This window comes from Streptopelia decaocto (genome assembly GCF_964273445.1).
Source record: "Streptopelia decaocto genome assembly, chromosome: 2".
NCBI classification, from domain to species: Eukaryota; Metazoa; Chordata; class Aves; order Columbiformes; family Columbidae; genus Streptopelia; species Streptopelia decaocto.
The window spans coordinates 146,136,697-146,154,191 of NC_138655.1; the positions used below are offsets into that span (position 1 = coordinate 146,136,697).

The window sequence follows — 17,495 nt, forward strand, 5'->3', positions numbered from 1 at the left end:
TGGAAAAAGTCAATGTAAATTTACTCATTAAAAAAACTCGGGTACAAATTACACATACATAAGACCACCCATTTTTGATTCACATGGACACCTTAGACCCAAACAACTCATTGTAATAGACTTTAGTGAGAATACTCCAGGTAAAGATTACAACAATTGGAAGCATCTTGGATTTTTAAAAAAGTATATTTCAATACATAAGTTTGTATGCATGCTTTAAACAAATATAGTTCAAGAATGAGCAAAGAGTCTAAACAAAAAGTAATATGACCAGCACTAACATTAAACTTCTCATCCAGATTTTAATATGTTAGTCTAACGTAGTGTTAGTTACCATGCTGTACTGAAAAATGTAATGGCACAATCTGATCATGGTTCATTAAATATTATACCCTACTTCCCCAGAATATTTAGGCTGGTCATAAAATTAACAATGCATAAGTAAATAAGTATAACCAGTTGTAGACAGTTGCTTGTTTTACAAATTGCCATCAGATAAGACATACTGTCTCCAGAGACTTTGAGAGATGGACATTCAATCATACCATTAAAACAGTATGGCCTGAAGAAATGGGCACATTTTTTTGAAAGTATATTAAGACAATTCTGTTAGCTTTTTAGTTACCCCTTGTAAATAATCATGGTATGACTGAATACAAGACCCAGCTTTGAAAAGCAAAGGATTTTAATCGGCATAGTGCATGATTGATTCAACGTAATTCCCAGGAAACAAGCCAGTTACTCGATTGCAAACTCCTTCATACCAGCCGTCATCGTTCTTCTTTATCACATAAATGATTGCACCCTCCATAAACGACAGCTCATCGTCTTTGTCCTTTGTATAGTCATATATAGCAACAACTGTGGATGGAACAGGGACACGTTTAGCATTTTATTAATAGCACCAGTATTAACATTTTTTGAAGTATAGTTATTTTTTAAGAGACTAGTTTGTTATCCTAGGGTTTTCCATGCTTTCCCTGTTGAACATTAATTTCACTTTTCTTGCAACACTAGCTACCATTAAGAAGTGGGTGGTGACTACATGAAATGTTCAGTTAAACTGTTGACAGAGGTACAGTTGACTGTGACACAGTAAAGCGGAGCATACAGACACTTGAAAGCTGGAGTATGAAATAACTGGCTCCATGAGTGTGGCAGTCATTTCTGGTGACACTACCTCAAAAGCAATAGGGCCCTGTCTAGGGATCTCCTGATTAAAGAAAGCATAAAAAAATAATACATCATCCTGTAGAAATGGACCAACAGGAAAAAACCACAACCCTACACTACGGCTCCTGCAGCTTTACAGTATCTACTTCAGTGTATGATCTTAACACAGCTGCATAAAGCCACTGTACAGAAGTGGATGGTCTTGGCTACAGAACTGTGTGAGAAGTTTTGGTGCTACTTTTCAAGAAGCTGCACTGAGTGCAGGTGTAAAAGTTACCATAGGAAAAAGTAGAAGCAAATTTACAGCAACACCAGCTACTTGCAGTACCTGCTTAGCAAATATATTACTCTTACTAACCTCCAACTCATTGCGTGCAATTAGAAAGTGGAGGTCTCCCTAAGGAAAGTAAACGTCACCACCAATACTAGAATTGAGGAACTACCACTAGGAATCCACTAACTTTGGACACCACAGCCTTACGCTTCAAAACAGCTAACACGGATTTATGCAATTGATTGGTTTTATGAATTCCAAGAACCTACTAGTTTACATATACATTTTCAGAAATATGATGTCTTAATGCCTAGCAAATAATGATGTGGTGTATCAGCTATTTTCATGCCATGGGTATGTCCTGCTCACAGTCCAGCCAGGAGCCGAGATGGAACGTGGCAGTTCGGCCAGGAGCGCTGCCACAGGTACCCTGCCCTGTGTCACATGCACTGCAGGTGCCAGCCAGGGCGGGAGAAAACTTGCAACGTTGCTGTTGACAAAGCAGTCGCTGGCAGAACACAGACAACTCTCCAGGCAGGAAATGAGCACCTCAATTATTCATGGGAAGGGACATTTACTGTATGAGTTCATACCTAAGCACAGTTTATAGCCTGCTGATCTAGAGACACTGCTAAGTCTCCAAGGAAGCCTCACTACATTTTACAGTTGAAAGTCTAATGATCCACTCCAGCTGTCTGGTTTGATGGGGTAAACAGAGCTCGGACTTTCTGGCCTTTTTGCAACACTATTTCTAGATGATCTCCCAGCAATCCTGAAGCGGCTACAGACACAGGCCAGCAGCTCAGCAAAGATGAAAGCCATCCCATTTAAATCTGCCTCTCATAACTAAGGATTTTTTTAATCCACTCTAGAATGCTTGAAGGTATTTTATAATCCTTCTAAGGAAGGATTATATTTTATCACATTAGGTGTAGCCACAGACAAACTAAGAAAATAATGGTTTGAGTTCTGACTTAGCAGGGACAATGACTATTTTCATCAGACCCAAGCTAAATCCTTCATTCCGTTCAGATACCATTAATCCTCTGATATCGCAGTGACAGAGTTGCAACGCTTCCCTTACCTTTCTCTATATAGTTTTTAGGTGCCCAAGCAGGATCTCCGTCTGCGTAGGGATCACTGTACTGCACAACAGCAGCCTCCTCATCCTCATAATCCACGGGGGGTGGGGGCGGAGGAGGAGGGGAGTCATCAAACATCGGCATCTCATCGGGAGGCGGTGGTGGGGGAGGAGTCGGGCTATCGGCAACTAGAAACGTTTGGAGATTATTTTTTCTCTTAAATCAAAACAGTGTGGAGATGCAAACAAACCTGAGAGGCTGTACACTGTAAATAAAAGGGGTGGGGGGACAACACACACAGCATGCACTATAATACCATGCACTGATTAGAAACAGAAGCTTTGTATTAACAGCTACAACATACGACTACATTTGTGATTAGTGGTCAAATCTATGTGTAAATGCTACTAGAGTCAAAGCACATGCCGCAGGGTAAAAGCTGAACACCAGCGGAGAGGGGGCGAGCTGCAGCGGGAGCTATGGGAGGACTCCGAGCGGCACCCTCTGAGCCAGGCTGCAACAGGCCTCTGCACTGCACCAGCAGCTTGATCGCTTTTGAACAAATCCTTTGCCTATAACAAACCAATTGATTTCTGAACACTGCTTCCTTGGATTCCTTCTCTCTCAGAGCTCGCATTAAGGGGACAAAAAGATCTAGTGTGGATCATAAAACAGGGAAGAGACTAGTGGTTAAGATTTAACCAGGTAAGAGAAAGCCAAGTAATCCCTTCTGCAGAGGAAAAGCTTTGATCCTTATCTTGCAGACAAGCTTGTGTGTGCACACATCCAGGATTCAGTTAATAAATGGAGAACTACAACAGGCAGCTGCTGCTCTTGGAGAAAAAAGTGCTCAAGGAATTAAGTGTATAATCCAAAATGTCAAATCCCTGCCCTGAGATTCTCCAGTCAGCACATTTACAAGTTGCTTTGGGAAAGGGAAAAAGAGAAAGACATTATAGTAAAAATTGCTCTTCAAATCAGTTCATCAAGTTAATTTTCAGCAACATTCTCAGCAGCTGTCAGCAAAGGAGAGAGGGAGCACGCTCAGATGCAAGGCGTCAAGTCACTTATCCTATTCCTATACATGGAGCTAGGTGTAAGCACTATGAAGCCAGAAATTGCTGAAAGGAAGCTACTGTCACTAAAATCAACTCTATTGTGTAGCAATACAGATTTAATTACAAGAGATTTGTTTGGGACTTTGCACATTGAAAACACAGGCTGAAAACCACTGCTCTAGGAAAGGTTTGACTGGAAGAAACCATCAGGCTGAGCAAGTGCTCCAGCACACTACACTAATTCTGAGCAGAAAGCCAAGCTGCAGGGCAAGGAAAGAACAACACTGAGTGAAGCTTTAGCTACTGCTAGTTACAATGGCACTGGAGATTAGAAATAAGGTTTCTCTTTCCTTTAATGCCCTTTACTTTTGCCTGGCCGCTACTCCAGCGGTGACGAACCTTTGCTCTCCAGCCACACACCCCTGACAAGGGGCTTGAGCATGGCTCGTGTGTCCCGGCTGGCACCCACTGCTGTGTGGGTGTGGAGGAGGCGAGGGGCAGCAGCGGCCTCAGCCCCAGCCCCCAGCCCATTAATGCTGTTCTTCACCTGCAAGTCCAGCTGAGCTGTATATCCCACAGCTCTCTCCATCAGTCAGACTGGTTGCCACTGTGTTAGTGACTCCTCTCCCATACAGAAGCCCATTTATGTCACTTGGAGACAGCCTAACAAAGTCTTTGGCCGAGTGAACGCTATGTCTTGCTTGTGTTACTGAATAGCACTCACAGGCAGGCTTCATTAACCCACCACAGACACATAACAATGCTGTTTGTGAATGGATTGGTTTTGTGCAGTAGTTTCGGCACACCTTTCACAAAATGTGTTTCTGCCCTTAATATTTGTCTGCGGCCAGGGGAAAAAAAACCGTACTGAAACAACAATCCTTTGAGATCTTGAGAAATCCTTACTTTAATAAATGCAAAAAGTTGTATTGGTTCAACAATGAAGTCACTTATTTGAAGAGAAAAAAAAAAAGGGCAGGAAATACAAGTGTGAAAGTGCCAACACATGCCCTGAGATGCAGTGCAGAAACTGCATACTTTATGGGAAACAATTAAAACAATTCAGTTTCACATTTAAACAAGGGGAGAGAATGGAACAGAAAAATCAGACACGTGCCACCCCATGGAAGTATCCCCCTGCCTCTTGGATTTTAACCTAGACTTTTCCTCTTCGGACCTTAAAACAGGCAGGCTCTACAACAGCATTACTTTTCCTATGGGTGGGAAAAAAAGCATACAAAAACCCACACTAAATGAGAAGGGGTAAAATGACCAGTATTTCTACAGCTCCAAGCTGATATATCTTCTCTTGTATGTATCCACATTCCTGTTCTTTAAATGGGGTCCAGCAGACTCCTTTTGAAAGGACTGGGTGTGACTGTACAGCGATTTACATCCAATCGGATGTCCCTGGGCACTGGACACACTGGAAACCTCTCTGAAGGAGATACCCACAGTTTGGGCACAGGAAAAAATAGGTGTTACATAGTTTCTAAGCCCTCTGTCCTTGTCCTCTGGAAGAAGTCCACAGGGCAGAGGATGTTGCTTTTGGAAGCCACAGATCTTTATAAGTAACAGACAAGGCCACCCCACGTCTCCCTAACTCTGCTCCCCTGTAGACTTCTTGCAGAAAATGAGGCAGATGAAAGTCTAGCACACGATGCCAAAACTCAACAACAGCCTCCAAAGCCCGTTTTGCTGAGCGTATGCGCAGACTGCCACACGCACCCCTGCCTCCCACATGAGGCAGCAGCAGCTCCAAGCCATACTCGTTATATAACACTCAAACCCAAGGGACTGTTAAAAGAAAATAAACAGAACAATTCCTAAGACCAGATTTCAAGCTTCAGCTGTTTCTGCTGCAATCTCATTCACAAGTCAGCTTGCATTTTGTTGTTGCACACACAAATAAGTCTGTCCCTTTCACCTCCGCTCTCCCAAGGGCTGTGTTATCTCCAGGAGGACAATACTTGGAACAATTCAGAAGCAGGTGTCAATTTTCTCAAGTTTATCTGCAAGTGAAGACATTCTGTAACCTTCATCTTCTGTAGGTTTACCTCTATACTTTGAATTTTGGAAAGGTTCATCAACACAGTTTTGTGGCATACTATTCTACATCAACATCATTCTTACTATTTACTTAACAAAATACCTTTTCAAATAAGAACCAGAGATTCCTCCTATCTCTAGAGGAATGCTCAGAACAGGACCACTTAAAAGCTCTAATGGGAAAGTGAACAGCAGTGCTAGTCAGATCTAGGGGCCCCTAAATGTATACTGGAGCCACATAGCTACTATGTAGTAGTAGCCTCTGAGATCCTAGAAGACTTTGCTGTGGCTCCCAAACACTTTAAAAACATTTTCTACTTACTTCATGCCCTCTCTACATTGCATCCATTCTGTTGTTTACAGAACTGCAAAATACTCCTACAGCAAAGATGTCCCCAGATCAGGAACATGACTTTACACGCGCACCAGCATTTGGGACAGTAACACTCACCTGAAATGAATCAATGAATCAAGCAGTAAAGGTAAAAGCAGAGTTACCAGTACAAAACACCTTGCAGCACAGCTCACAGCCTGCGAGCAAATCTCTCGCAAACCTAACAAGCAGAGCTATGTTGCAAGAAGCTCAGTAGTGAAATCCGGGTAGAGAACACAAAGAAATAGAGAATGAAAAGCTTACGAGAGGAGAAATACCTTACAAGCTCCTTTGTAATGGCATTAGATCATACAACTGCACGTTTTCAATTGATTGTACAGCTTCCTGAAAACTACTACAGTATTAGAGCCAATGGTTATACAGTACATATTGTGACAGTCTACATAAGCCTTTCTGATAAAAACTCATCAATTATCCCTAGTGAAAAAGCCTCAGGCAGGATGATTCAACATGAAATTAATATTTTTAATTAAGATACATTTCTATATTCATATCAAGCAGATGCCCCATATTTCACACTGTATTTCTATAATAAATGTGCAGTTCAGAACTTAAACGGGTCAGTAATAATCATGCATGTTATAAAGTATTGAAGAGTGTGCCCTTCAGCTCCAATAGCGTATTGACACTAGAATGCAAGATGGTATTAGCTTCTGGAAAAGGAAACGAAATAGAGTCTGACTTGCCAGCCATGCATGCTAGAAGAAAGTAGGCTCTACCCTTTAACAGCTCAGCTTGTCCAGACTTACTGTTTTCCTGCACCCTGGCCACGAAGCCTGTGAGAGGTATCTGTGGAGTCAACTGAGGCATAGGGGGAGGGGGTGGAGCAATAGAAACTGGTAGCAACACACACACCATATTGGGGAAAGTCAAACAGACAAAGGAAAAAAAAAAGGAAACACAACAAAAGTAGCCGTCAGTAACGAGGACCACAAAACAAAGTATGTAAAGAACAACAAGAACACAAACACAGAAGAACCTTCTTCAAGCTTGTGCTTCCAACAAGGCTGAATTTGTGGTTGGCCAATTGAGGATGCAAAAGCAAAACACGCCCCTGAGTTCAGCTGAACCAAAAGCCCAGCGCAGTTGCGCCTGTGAAGGGACTTGCTCCTTCACTTGGGGAACACACAAAATTGAGCTTTCCCTCTTACTACCAAATAGGGATTACTCAAATTTAGTAGTTATCTTTTAAAAGCACGTGACTAGAGGTAGAGATGATGTTTTGCAGGATTCCAGACTCTAAAATAAGAGTGGAGTGCTACCCCGAGTGCAGCAAAGCAGCACTGACACACAGCAAAACCAGCTGCTTTACAGGGGAAACAATGCTGCGACATCAACACCTCACACTCGTAGAGAGCACCTCCTGTAAGTTTGTTCTGCTGGGGCAGTGGATTGGCTTACTATGTTTTTGTTTTACATAGAACATAGAAACATAGAACATAGAAAAAGCCTTTCCTAGCCTTGTTGCTAGGAAAATCAGATGGATTTAGAGCAGAATGGAGCTTTATTTTAAATTATTAAGTCTTCTGCGGTTAGAAGGCACTCAGCAGCCTGAGAAGCTGCCAAAGGCTTCAGCAGGTTCAACTGGCTACACTAGTGCCCAGGGCTCCCCAGGAAACCCTTGCAAGCTCATTTTCTGTGAAGTGTGTACCTAGTTGGTGAGTAATGAGATATGAGACGTGGCACCAGTGCTCAGAGGTGCTGGGCTGACAGCTGAGATGTTCCACTCTTCCCTCTACAAGTAGGAAAGAGGATGGGCAGCAGCTGGACACACCATTCAAACGATGAGCTCTGGCAGCACATCTCCTCATGAAGGAGAGGGGAAGAAAAAAAAAAGAAAAAGAAAAAACCCAGCAAAACATCAACTCATTTGTTCATAACATGCCCCTTCTCAGTGGAATTTCTATTGCACTAAAGCAGAGAAATTCCTGTGAAGGTGGGAATTCAGCAGGTAACCAAGTTGGAACCAAATTTGAAAGAGGTTCTGTACTTCCAAGTAAGCAAAAGTTTTAAATAAAGCCGTAACTAAGATTAATATTTGATGAATAAAAATGGAGCATTTAGTTCATTACAAAACCAATGACCAAATAAACTGTATGGGAGAAATGATCAATAAAAGATGGAGAACAAACAGGTTTCTCACAAAACTGAAGTAAACATCTGAGAAAAAAAAAACCAAAGTATTTGTTAGCATGGAAAGTAAAACCTTACAGGAACATGGGACCTGGATTTAATGTCAAGACAGTAGCATTAAACAAATTTTTAAAATCACCAGTTACAGAAACAGAGGAAAACAGTTTAAAGTAGAAAAACACACCCATCAAAATACTGTTTAAAAAATGTTGACAATCAGTATTTTGAAAACACCAGAGAGGCTAGATTAAGGAACAGCACCTGCATTTGAGCAAAAAATTGCTTTGGACAAATATAAATGTTCAGAAATAGTGGTGTGCACAGCATTTAAGACAACTGAACTATTTCCAGAAGGAAAGGTCTCTTTTTTCAACAAAACACAACTGTTGAAATAGGAAGGGGTTTTGTTGCTATGGTGAGTTAATTTGGGGGAACAAGAGTGTAGAGGAAAGTAAAGGGCCAGTATGGGTGAGAGAGGAAAATCAGGATTGGAAAAAATCAAAATAGATAGGTACTGCATCTGCATATAAAAATACTTTCCAACAAATGTAATACTTCTAAACCACAGAGAAAACTTTTCACCTCAGTGTCTCAAACACTTTATATGCATTCTTTCCTTAAGAGTAAGTACACAACAGCAAACACTGATCCAAAGCGATCTTCAGCCCAAACATCAACATTTCTTTTTAAAAGAAATAGCACTCCAAAGTTTAAAGAGTTGACATGCTGAAGAACATCACATCACGAGAAACCATTAGAGGACTATCACTCCCCTGTGTATCGGGTCAAAATTTATGGAAATAGCAAGGAAGACATTTCTGGATAGAAACAGCCTTCTACCAACCCTCAAGTAGATCCTTGTTTTGCAGATCTTCCTGCAGTGAACCTTGTTTGCCCTGTTGGATAGGTGGGCAGAATGCTGCTGACTGAACCCTGCTCATTTGCCCATGGCATCCATCCCATCTATACTGCTACTAGTATGGAAGCACAGTGGAGGAGTCTGCTAAAGAGAGACTGAGCTCTTCTTTAACAGTCAAGCTTAGGAATAAGGACAAAGGAGAAACTTGGAATCAGGAAAGAGACAGAGACAGGGAAGAACATTCTAATGAGAAAAGTTTGTTCCATGAGCACTGTGCTTTGCCAGTACTCTCTTGCCACTAGCCCAGTAGTGGAAGGACTGTAGGACTACAACCATATTACGACTCCTGCAAAAAAAAATCTGGGTTTAGTGTATGTTCTCCAAGCACACCTGAAATGTTAAGTATAACGTGCCTATAATTAGATAGGCAATCATAATAATTTCTTGTCACAAGTAACAGCAAACAAGTCAGAGGGGAAAACAGTATAATTGCATAGAGTGCAATCACTGTACAACTTCAATATGGTTTTTCTTGTTTGTTTTTCCTTCTGTTTTAGGAAAGAAAGCAGTAATCTGATTGATGCTCTTCATAAATGAATTAAAATGCCATGCATGCCTTTACAATAATTTTGCTCAAAACAGTTTGTGATTTCAGAGCTGAGAAGCTTACTTGAATTTTGAGAGTAAAGAGGCCCGCCATTAACATGAGGTTGAGCAGAAAATGGGGCAGTCACAGAAGGATTCCGTCTGTATCCACCAGAAGATGTTGAAGAAGTGGTAGAGTTGTGTCGCGAGATTTGCCTGGTCATTGTGCCATACTGGGAACCAGGAGCTGAACCCGGAGCAGCTGAAAAGCATTAGCCAGAGGAACCGAGGAAAAGACTTAAGCAGAGTATTACTTGGGATAGAATGCAGAAAATAGAAAAAAAGCCCAGACCATAGGAAATACTTGATTACACGTCTCCAATGATTTAAGGCCAGTAACAGGAGATTAACAGAAAAACAAACATACCTGTTGTAATCAATAATGAGAAAAAACACACAAAACATAAACCACTCATATAAAAGGGCATTTGAGAAATGCTGAGAACTATGAGAGACTGGACTGGAAAACTGAATCAGCTTCCAACTCCTAAGCATCTCTCAATTATTTTACATGCAATACCCTTTATTAAAAAGCACACACACACAAAAAAATCAACATTCTGATCAAAGCAAATGTTTTCCATTGTGAACCAGAACTTGGCTCCAATCTAATATAAAAAGACACTCTAATAAAACAGTGAAACAACTGTAATGAGCTTTAGACACATGGCATATTTATCAATCATATTTGTTAGTTGTGCTTTTATATTGATGGAATTTGCACTAACAAATCAGAAGCACCAATGCCAGATCACAGAAAGACATGTCACTCATTCTTCACGATGAACACCCATTTTTACCTTCCACATGCTTGCTGCACAAGCTTCAAGGTTAATAAGCCAATTTAAGTTCTCTTTTGGATTCACCTCTCACAGAGAAAAAAAATCACACCTTGCAGACCAATGAATCTCACAGGTTAAGGTCACATGGATCAACACAATTTTTAAATGCAAAAATTGTTTTGCAATAAAATGTTTTGTGCTTTTATATACATAGGTATATATCTTAATATGAATATATATAAGTATATACGAAACTGCACACACACATATATACACAAACAGCTTGTGATCAGAAGTTTGCAGCCCTGTAATACTATCCAAAGTCACTTTCACTTAACACTTCAGTACGAGAAAGTGCAAAGGGTTACGTGGGTCAAAGCCTCCAAAGCCGGTTTCATAGCACAGTCAGTGAATTTTGTCATCAGCCTGTGACAGGAAAGGGTGGGGTATTTTTTCCCACCTGTTTTGAATAGTACTACTTTTAGATCCCACGCTAACAGCTGTATGTAATGCTTGAAGCAATTTTTCAAGAACTGTTAGTTCATGTCCTCAAGTCTTCCAGTTTGCCACCCGCCTGCAGTGTTACAGAATCAACCCCAAGACACTCTGACAGACACTCTGCTTTTCGGTCACCTTACACCCACAGGACAGAACACATACATCACCCTACATATCAGCTACCATTTGTAAGCCAGAGTGCAACTGTTGTGACTTAGTTTCAGCTGTGGGAGTGATAAAGCAGAATGCCAATAATCAAGCTGATTTTGAATTCTTATAAATCAGACTAATTGGATCTGAGCTTTACTGAGAACTGAGATTTCAGGCAACTGTCAACCTTCTCCCTGGACCTTGTGCATTTATCTTCAGAGGCTTTAACAGCAGGAAATTAGTGGTGATTAGATTTGTTTAAAAACAAACAAAAATAAAACAAAACAAAACAAAAAAAAAAAAAAATCCCAGAACTGATTTTTATACTAAAATCATGTAGACTCCACTACAGAAGAAAAAACACCCTCATTGAGTCCATTAGGAAGAGATGATTATTGATTATGCAGCATGACTGCGATCACTTCAGCACTGACACAAGTCTCACCTATCAGACTGCCCAGCGGGAGAGGTGGTGGCAGTGGTGGTGCTGGCGGGGCTCCGGAAGGAGGAGGAACAGAAATGTGTGCTAATAAAATAGTTTATATTCCCAATTAGGCCATATATTTTATAAAGAAAAAAACAAATAAAGCACAGGCACTTCACAGGCTTTCCAAATAAGTACAGAAATTCAACGTTGGTCAACTGATACAAACTCAGGCCCTGATCCCAGACAGGGTTCTGTACCTGCAGATCTTTATTTCAATTGATTTTTATGGGATGCCAGATACTAGTAATATTTCATGCCTATTTTTACTACTGCAGGATCACAAACCCCTGGGAACAGAAAGCCTACAGGTGTGTAAAAAAGTGAAGACTTGTCATCTGAGGAACAGATATTTAAGAGGTGCAATATCAAAATTACATTACACCAAAGCGTCACACTTTTCTCATGCAAATTAGCATTATGTGCTTACAAAATGCACAGGTAGTAAACAAGTGACAGAATTAGTTTACTACCAAGATAATAATCCTGCCAGGCTTATAATAAAGAAGGATCCTACACATTCTCACCATTCATCATTCATAATACAAGGGAATATGCATGTGATACCAAGAGTTCCTGCATGGTTCTTTTTCATTGCTATACTATCTTATCCACACTAGTTCTCCTGCCTCTCTCAGTGATCTCCATTATAGCTTAGCAACTTCAGACTGTAATCACAGCATAAACAACTCTGGTGGATAAGCCTGAATTCTACTACTAGCAGTGGTTTTGTCATCTTCTGCATTTTATTTGAAGTAAAGAAATTTATTAAAAAAATAACATGTACATACCATCACTGGCAGATGGTAATTTTAGCAGGCTATTGCAGAAGATGCTTCCCAGCAAACATGCACATAGTTGCTGCTGCTGCTTCTCGAGGCATCCAGAAATGCCAAATTGCAGATAGGCATTTAAAGATAAAATTTAAAAGGATACACCTCTCTCTTTCTATCCCCTCCCCACCTTGGTTATCTTGTAAAAACATGGACCAACAAAGGTATTTTAACCATCTGCTATTCTGTAAGTGATTGTTCTCCAAGTACTTTTGGTAAAGAATTAAAACTTTAGATGGCCCTCAGCATTCATAAGATATTTCATGAGTAGGATGGTGCTTCAGGACAGTTTCTACCCTGTTGTATTCACTCCAAATCCCTCTGCAAACACAAGCGACTGACATTACAGCCTTAAGTGAACATGGGAAGAGTCCCACATACCTGGTCCAACGGTTGGCGGCGAAGGGGTAGGCACGGCAATGGGAATGCCAATACTGCTGCTTCCACTATTCTCTCGACTGCCACTTCCTCCACTACTACCGCTAGAAAATAAAAACACAAGTATTAGCACAGCATTTCCTACCAATGCCTGTAAACAGTCACACTCTTTGTGCACGCTCTGCTAGCCTAACTCAATTTTAGACTGTTGAAAAATCCCCTATAAAATGCCTCTGTCTCCACCTACAGTTACATAGAGCCAATCAAATCTGGATGCATGAAACTCCTAATAATGGAATTAGCTAAGCTGATAAACATCACTATGCATGAAATATGTAATTAAATGCTTTAAAAAATAAAAAGGTAAACAATGATACCAGTTCTAGGTAATGGAGTAACAACTGCAGTAATAGTTTGGTGCCTTGTAATAATTTAAAGTAATAAGCTAGGGATGGACAAGTTAATATCTAAACTGTAAGTCACCATTTAAGATTATTTATACTGTTAGCTGAAGGAACATTTCCTCCACTCACCGCAGAAGTTTAGACTGAGAACTTCTGAACTGACAACAACCATGATAAATCAATTGTGATGGGGTGTGATGTGGATAATTTTCTGTATGTTTCTGTACATTTCTGTATATAGCTGAAAAAGAAGCTGTCCTTATTTTTATCCAAGAGCACTGCTTAGGCCAAGGCTTGAATTTACATGGATTAAACGGATAATATAAAGGGAACTAAGTATTCATGATATTTTGAAGTCAAAACACCACTTTAAACCATCCATGCTAATTAAAGAATACTCAGTGATGCTATAGTTTATATACCATTCCTGGGTAGCTACAAATCAGTGCTGTCAAGAGTCAAGACCAAATCATACAAATATACGTTAAGAAAATAACACTGTTACAAAAAAGAAAAATCAGTGGCGTGAAATGGAAGCCAAGATAATTCCTTCGAAATTAGTGTTCTGTATGCTGAAGACCTTGATCTTGTCACCATGGTTGCAGCTGAATTTCTAACTGCAGTCTACATAAAAGAAAATCTTGTGAGACAAGAGTAGGAAGCATTCACAGTAGCCAGCTAAACAGATTAACAAGATCTTGGTTGCAGCCAGATTTAGGAATTATTACATTCTGACAGTATCTCATGATCAGCTGTGTCCAAAATACTCTCTCAAGCTCCAATACCTACCATGTTTAACTGCCTACTCGGAGCTTAAAAAAAAATAAGAATGAAGCTCTCAAAAATAAGCTAACATTTACTTCTAACTATATCGAATTCTTTCATCTGTTTTTCCCCTGCAGTTCGAAGCCCATGATAAAAATCAAACTGAAAAAACTGAATTCACTCAAGAGGCTCAGAGAAAGATCAAGCCTTGCAATTCGAGAAAAAAAAAATGGCACTAAAAAAAACCCCAAAACAACGAGGTACAATCTGAAATGCCCTTCTCACTCAAAACACACACTCCTCTTTCAAAGCCCTTCAGCATGTGGAAACAAGTGGTTGATGCCAATACCTGCTCTGTGAATAGCTTTTATTTTGTGCTTCTATTATGCTAGCACTGATTATGAGCATTAAGTTCTAGTAAAAAGAAAGCAATCAGCTCTTTCAGACTACCTTAATCATGGTGTTTCTAATCAACAGAAATTTCCCTTTGCAATTAGTGGTCTTGAGAACAACAACAATAAAAACCTACATGTATTTTAGGCTAAGGTTTATAATGCAGTTTCAAACCCATTAGGACCCATCACTATCTTACCTTGCAACTGCATAAATTTTAAAGTTTTGCTTATTCTTGGGAAAGAAATCATAGAACAAAATAAATTTATTACATAAAACAAGGCCTGTAGTTATGGAACCTGCTAGATTAAATGAGGCTTCCATAGAGTACGAAAACAGTTTAATGTGCTAGAGAAGTCAACAACACAGTCACGTTCTGTTAATGTGGAGTGGCAGAATAACTCACCTTTTGCCTCTCAACAAAAAGCTAACAGGCACAAAGCTTCAAAGCTTTTCCATTATTTTAGTAAGCAAGAGCATGCCAAGCAGGAAGGAGTTACGGTGAGAAAACGCTCTACCTGTGTGTTCTTGGTCTCTGGTTCAAGGAAGCCGTCCTTCCTGGACTGTGCTGACTGCCCAGTCTGGCAGGACTGGTCATGTAATCGTTGGGGACTGTTGGCGGTTTGACTGGCTCCAGGGTTTTGTAAGGAGTATTTCGTCTGGTCAACAAAAAAAAATATTTAAAGACAGATAAATGAGCAGAAGATCAAAAGGATAAATGAATGAAGTGGTGAAGCCATTTGTTTCCTTAAGTTTTCATAAGAAATCACTGCACAGTGACCCACATTACAGTATATGAAACGAATTCCACCGGGCAGGGTAGACAGGTCACATTCAACTCTCTTAAGTGCTCCTATGTAGATCCATACCAGTTGGCCTACAGCACATAAAGTAGTTAAAAAAGCCTGAAGTAAATTTACCACCCAAAATATATTATTGGATTACATAACATACAATAGTTAACATCTGTGTAACATTCTGGAGTTACCTTTCAGTACAGTGTTTGTGAGCAGCTCTTCCACTGTAACAATATCATCTTTCCTCCCTTCCTCCCCACCCCCCCAAATGCTTTCCAAAAAAGTATTCTTGGCTAAAGGTATTCAACTCACTGAGACAGGAGTAAGGCTGAAAGATTCACAGCTACATTTGCAATCACCAATGCTCTTCCTAGCAGCATCATTTCACACAGTAATTCAGCAACCTCATATCACTTAGGCAGATCTTAAAGTGCTTTGGATGAGCTTCATTGTCTCGTTTTCCAGCCCAAAGAAGTGAAGCCCAGAGACTCCCACAGTCACCTAGCACACTGCATCGAGTCAGAAATATAACACAGATCTTGCGAGATCTATTTACCAGACCCATTACTGCCTTAAGAACAGAGTGTTTATTGTACTGAATTGCAGAGCTCTTCAGTTCTCACCAGTAACTAAGAGATCCCTTGCAAGGCATGGAATTTGGCAACGCACCAGCTAAGCAAAACCAAAAATACTTAACTATTGGCATTTAATCATTTCTTCAGTTACTGGTTTTAACTGAGCTGATAAGTTACACAGCTTCCTGGTATTTTAAGACACTTATTGACTTCCTTTTTACAATATGGAATGCAACAGCACTAAATTTTAACTACAACATTCTACTATTAAAACCTCTAAAGGAGAGAAGTGGAAATACCATAATTGTTTGCATGCACTGTGGTGTTTGTAAATTAGTTTGTATACATAAAGAACTCCAGATGATTTTAATATGCAGACTGCCACCACCTATAGATCTGCCAAAAGAGATCAGTCATGGGAAAAATAAATATACTTTGTATTTCGGTTGTAAGAGACAGAGCTCTAAATACCATCAAATAAAATGATAACCAAGGAAGATTTTAAATATGCTTCCAACAGAAATAACCTTGAAAATGTTTTAAGGTATTCTACCCTGGAAGGCCCTGGCGATACTACTACTCAGGTCTGTAGTACTGTTTATTTAGCCTGGACAATTAAAAATCTTGTCAAAAGCAAACCCCCACTACACCCTCAGGTTCAGCCGTGCCTCAGTTTCTCCTTTGCTCTTCTCAGCTTCATTGAAGAACTCAAACTCCAAAGCACCAGAGAAGTCAAAAACAATTTCTTTCCATCACTCAAGTCCACTCCTTCCCTTTGCTTCTCTGCCAGCCCCAGAGAGGAGAACCCTCCCTCCTGACACTGCCCGGTGCTCCCTGCCCCGCTGTCCCTCCATGCTGCAGTGTGGCGTGATGCCCATTGCCACCAGGGAGGGTCCAGGGAGCCCAAGGCCTTTGCTCTGCCCCAGCACCCTCAAGGCCCAACGGCTACTCCCTCCATCCAGCTCCAGAAATTCACTCCTCCTCCTGTGATACTTCCACCCAGAGCATCCAAGCTTTTCCACAGTCTCTCCTGGGTCCAGTAAGGAGACCCCTGCTTCCTGCAGCCCCTTTCCCTTTTCAGCCCACATGATTTCTGTGCAGAACTCCATCCCCACCATATTCCTTCAGCTAGTCCTGCCTCAGAGGGACAAGCTGCACAATAGAGAGCACACATTTGACAGCCCGTGTTACACACCAAGCTCAGTTCTGATTTTACATGGTTCTCTCTGTTTTCTGGATCAAAGGGAGAAGAGTAGTATCCTTGCAGTTTCTAGCAATTTTTTCTGCATATATTAGGGAAACAGTCATGCCTATGATATTTCATGCTTTGGCAGAACACGGATGCTCAAGACAAGAGCTGTGCTTCCTGAACAAGAAGGGCAGATAGAAATCTCTGTTACCCACCCACATTATTCCTCCCCCTCAGCCAACTGCTGTCTCTTGTCAAGCTCATCTGGAAATGACATTCAGCTGATTAATCCTTATCAGGCATCAGCTAAGGCAACCAAACAGCTCTGTCTTGTTCAGGGGAGAGCATTAGAGAGAGGCAGCTCACCAAGCTCATCAACACTGCTGTTTCAATAGCAAGCGTCCAAGAGGACATGAAAGCGCTACCCAGCTTGCCAGGGCTGATAAACAACTCTTTCTCAGCTGGGATAAGAGAGACAATTGGAATACTGATTGCATGCCCTTGAGCAATGGGAATTTTCACAAAACATGCTGAGGAAACCTCCAGGGTAATTTCTCTGCAGAACACCAAACAAACACTG

General features: G+C 40.7%; 1 protein-coding gene across 10 annotated transcripts in view; it reads right to left on the reverse strand.

Annotated features, from left to right (window-relative positions):
* Positions 1–167: 167 nt before the first annotated feature.
* ABI1 (abl interactor 1) overlaps positions 168–17,495 on the reverse strand; it is an 82,386-nt gene continuing 65,058 nt past the window's right edge. For 2 of the 10 annotated variants that reach the window (XM_082046466.1, XM_082046458.1), the window contains 7 exons: positions 14,873–15,013; positions 12,796–12,896; positions 11,543–11,623; positions 9,693–9,869; positions 6,780–6,866; positions 2,532–2,717; positions 168–861 (listed from right to left, as the gene is read on the reverse strand). In XM_082046466.1, the coding sequence (XP_081902592.1) occupies positions 686–861; positions 2,532–2,717; positions 6,780–6,866; positions 9,693–9,869; positions 11,543–11,623; positions 12,796–12,896; positions 14,873–15,013 (949 nt within the window). In that variant the 3' untranslated portion in view covers positions 168–685. The remainder of the gene's footprint in view (positions 862–2,531; positions 2,718–6,779; positions 6,867–9,692; positions 9,870–11,542; positions 11,624–12,795; positions 12,897–14,872; positions 15,014–17,495) is intronic. The other 8 variants (XM_082046467.1, XM_082046461.1, XM_082046462.1 and 5 more) reach the window with 5 other exon arrangements.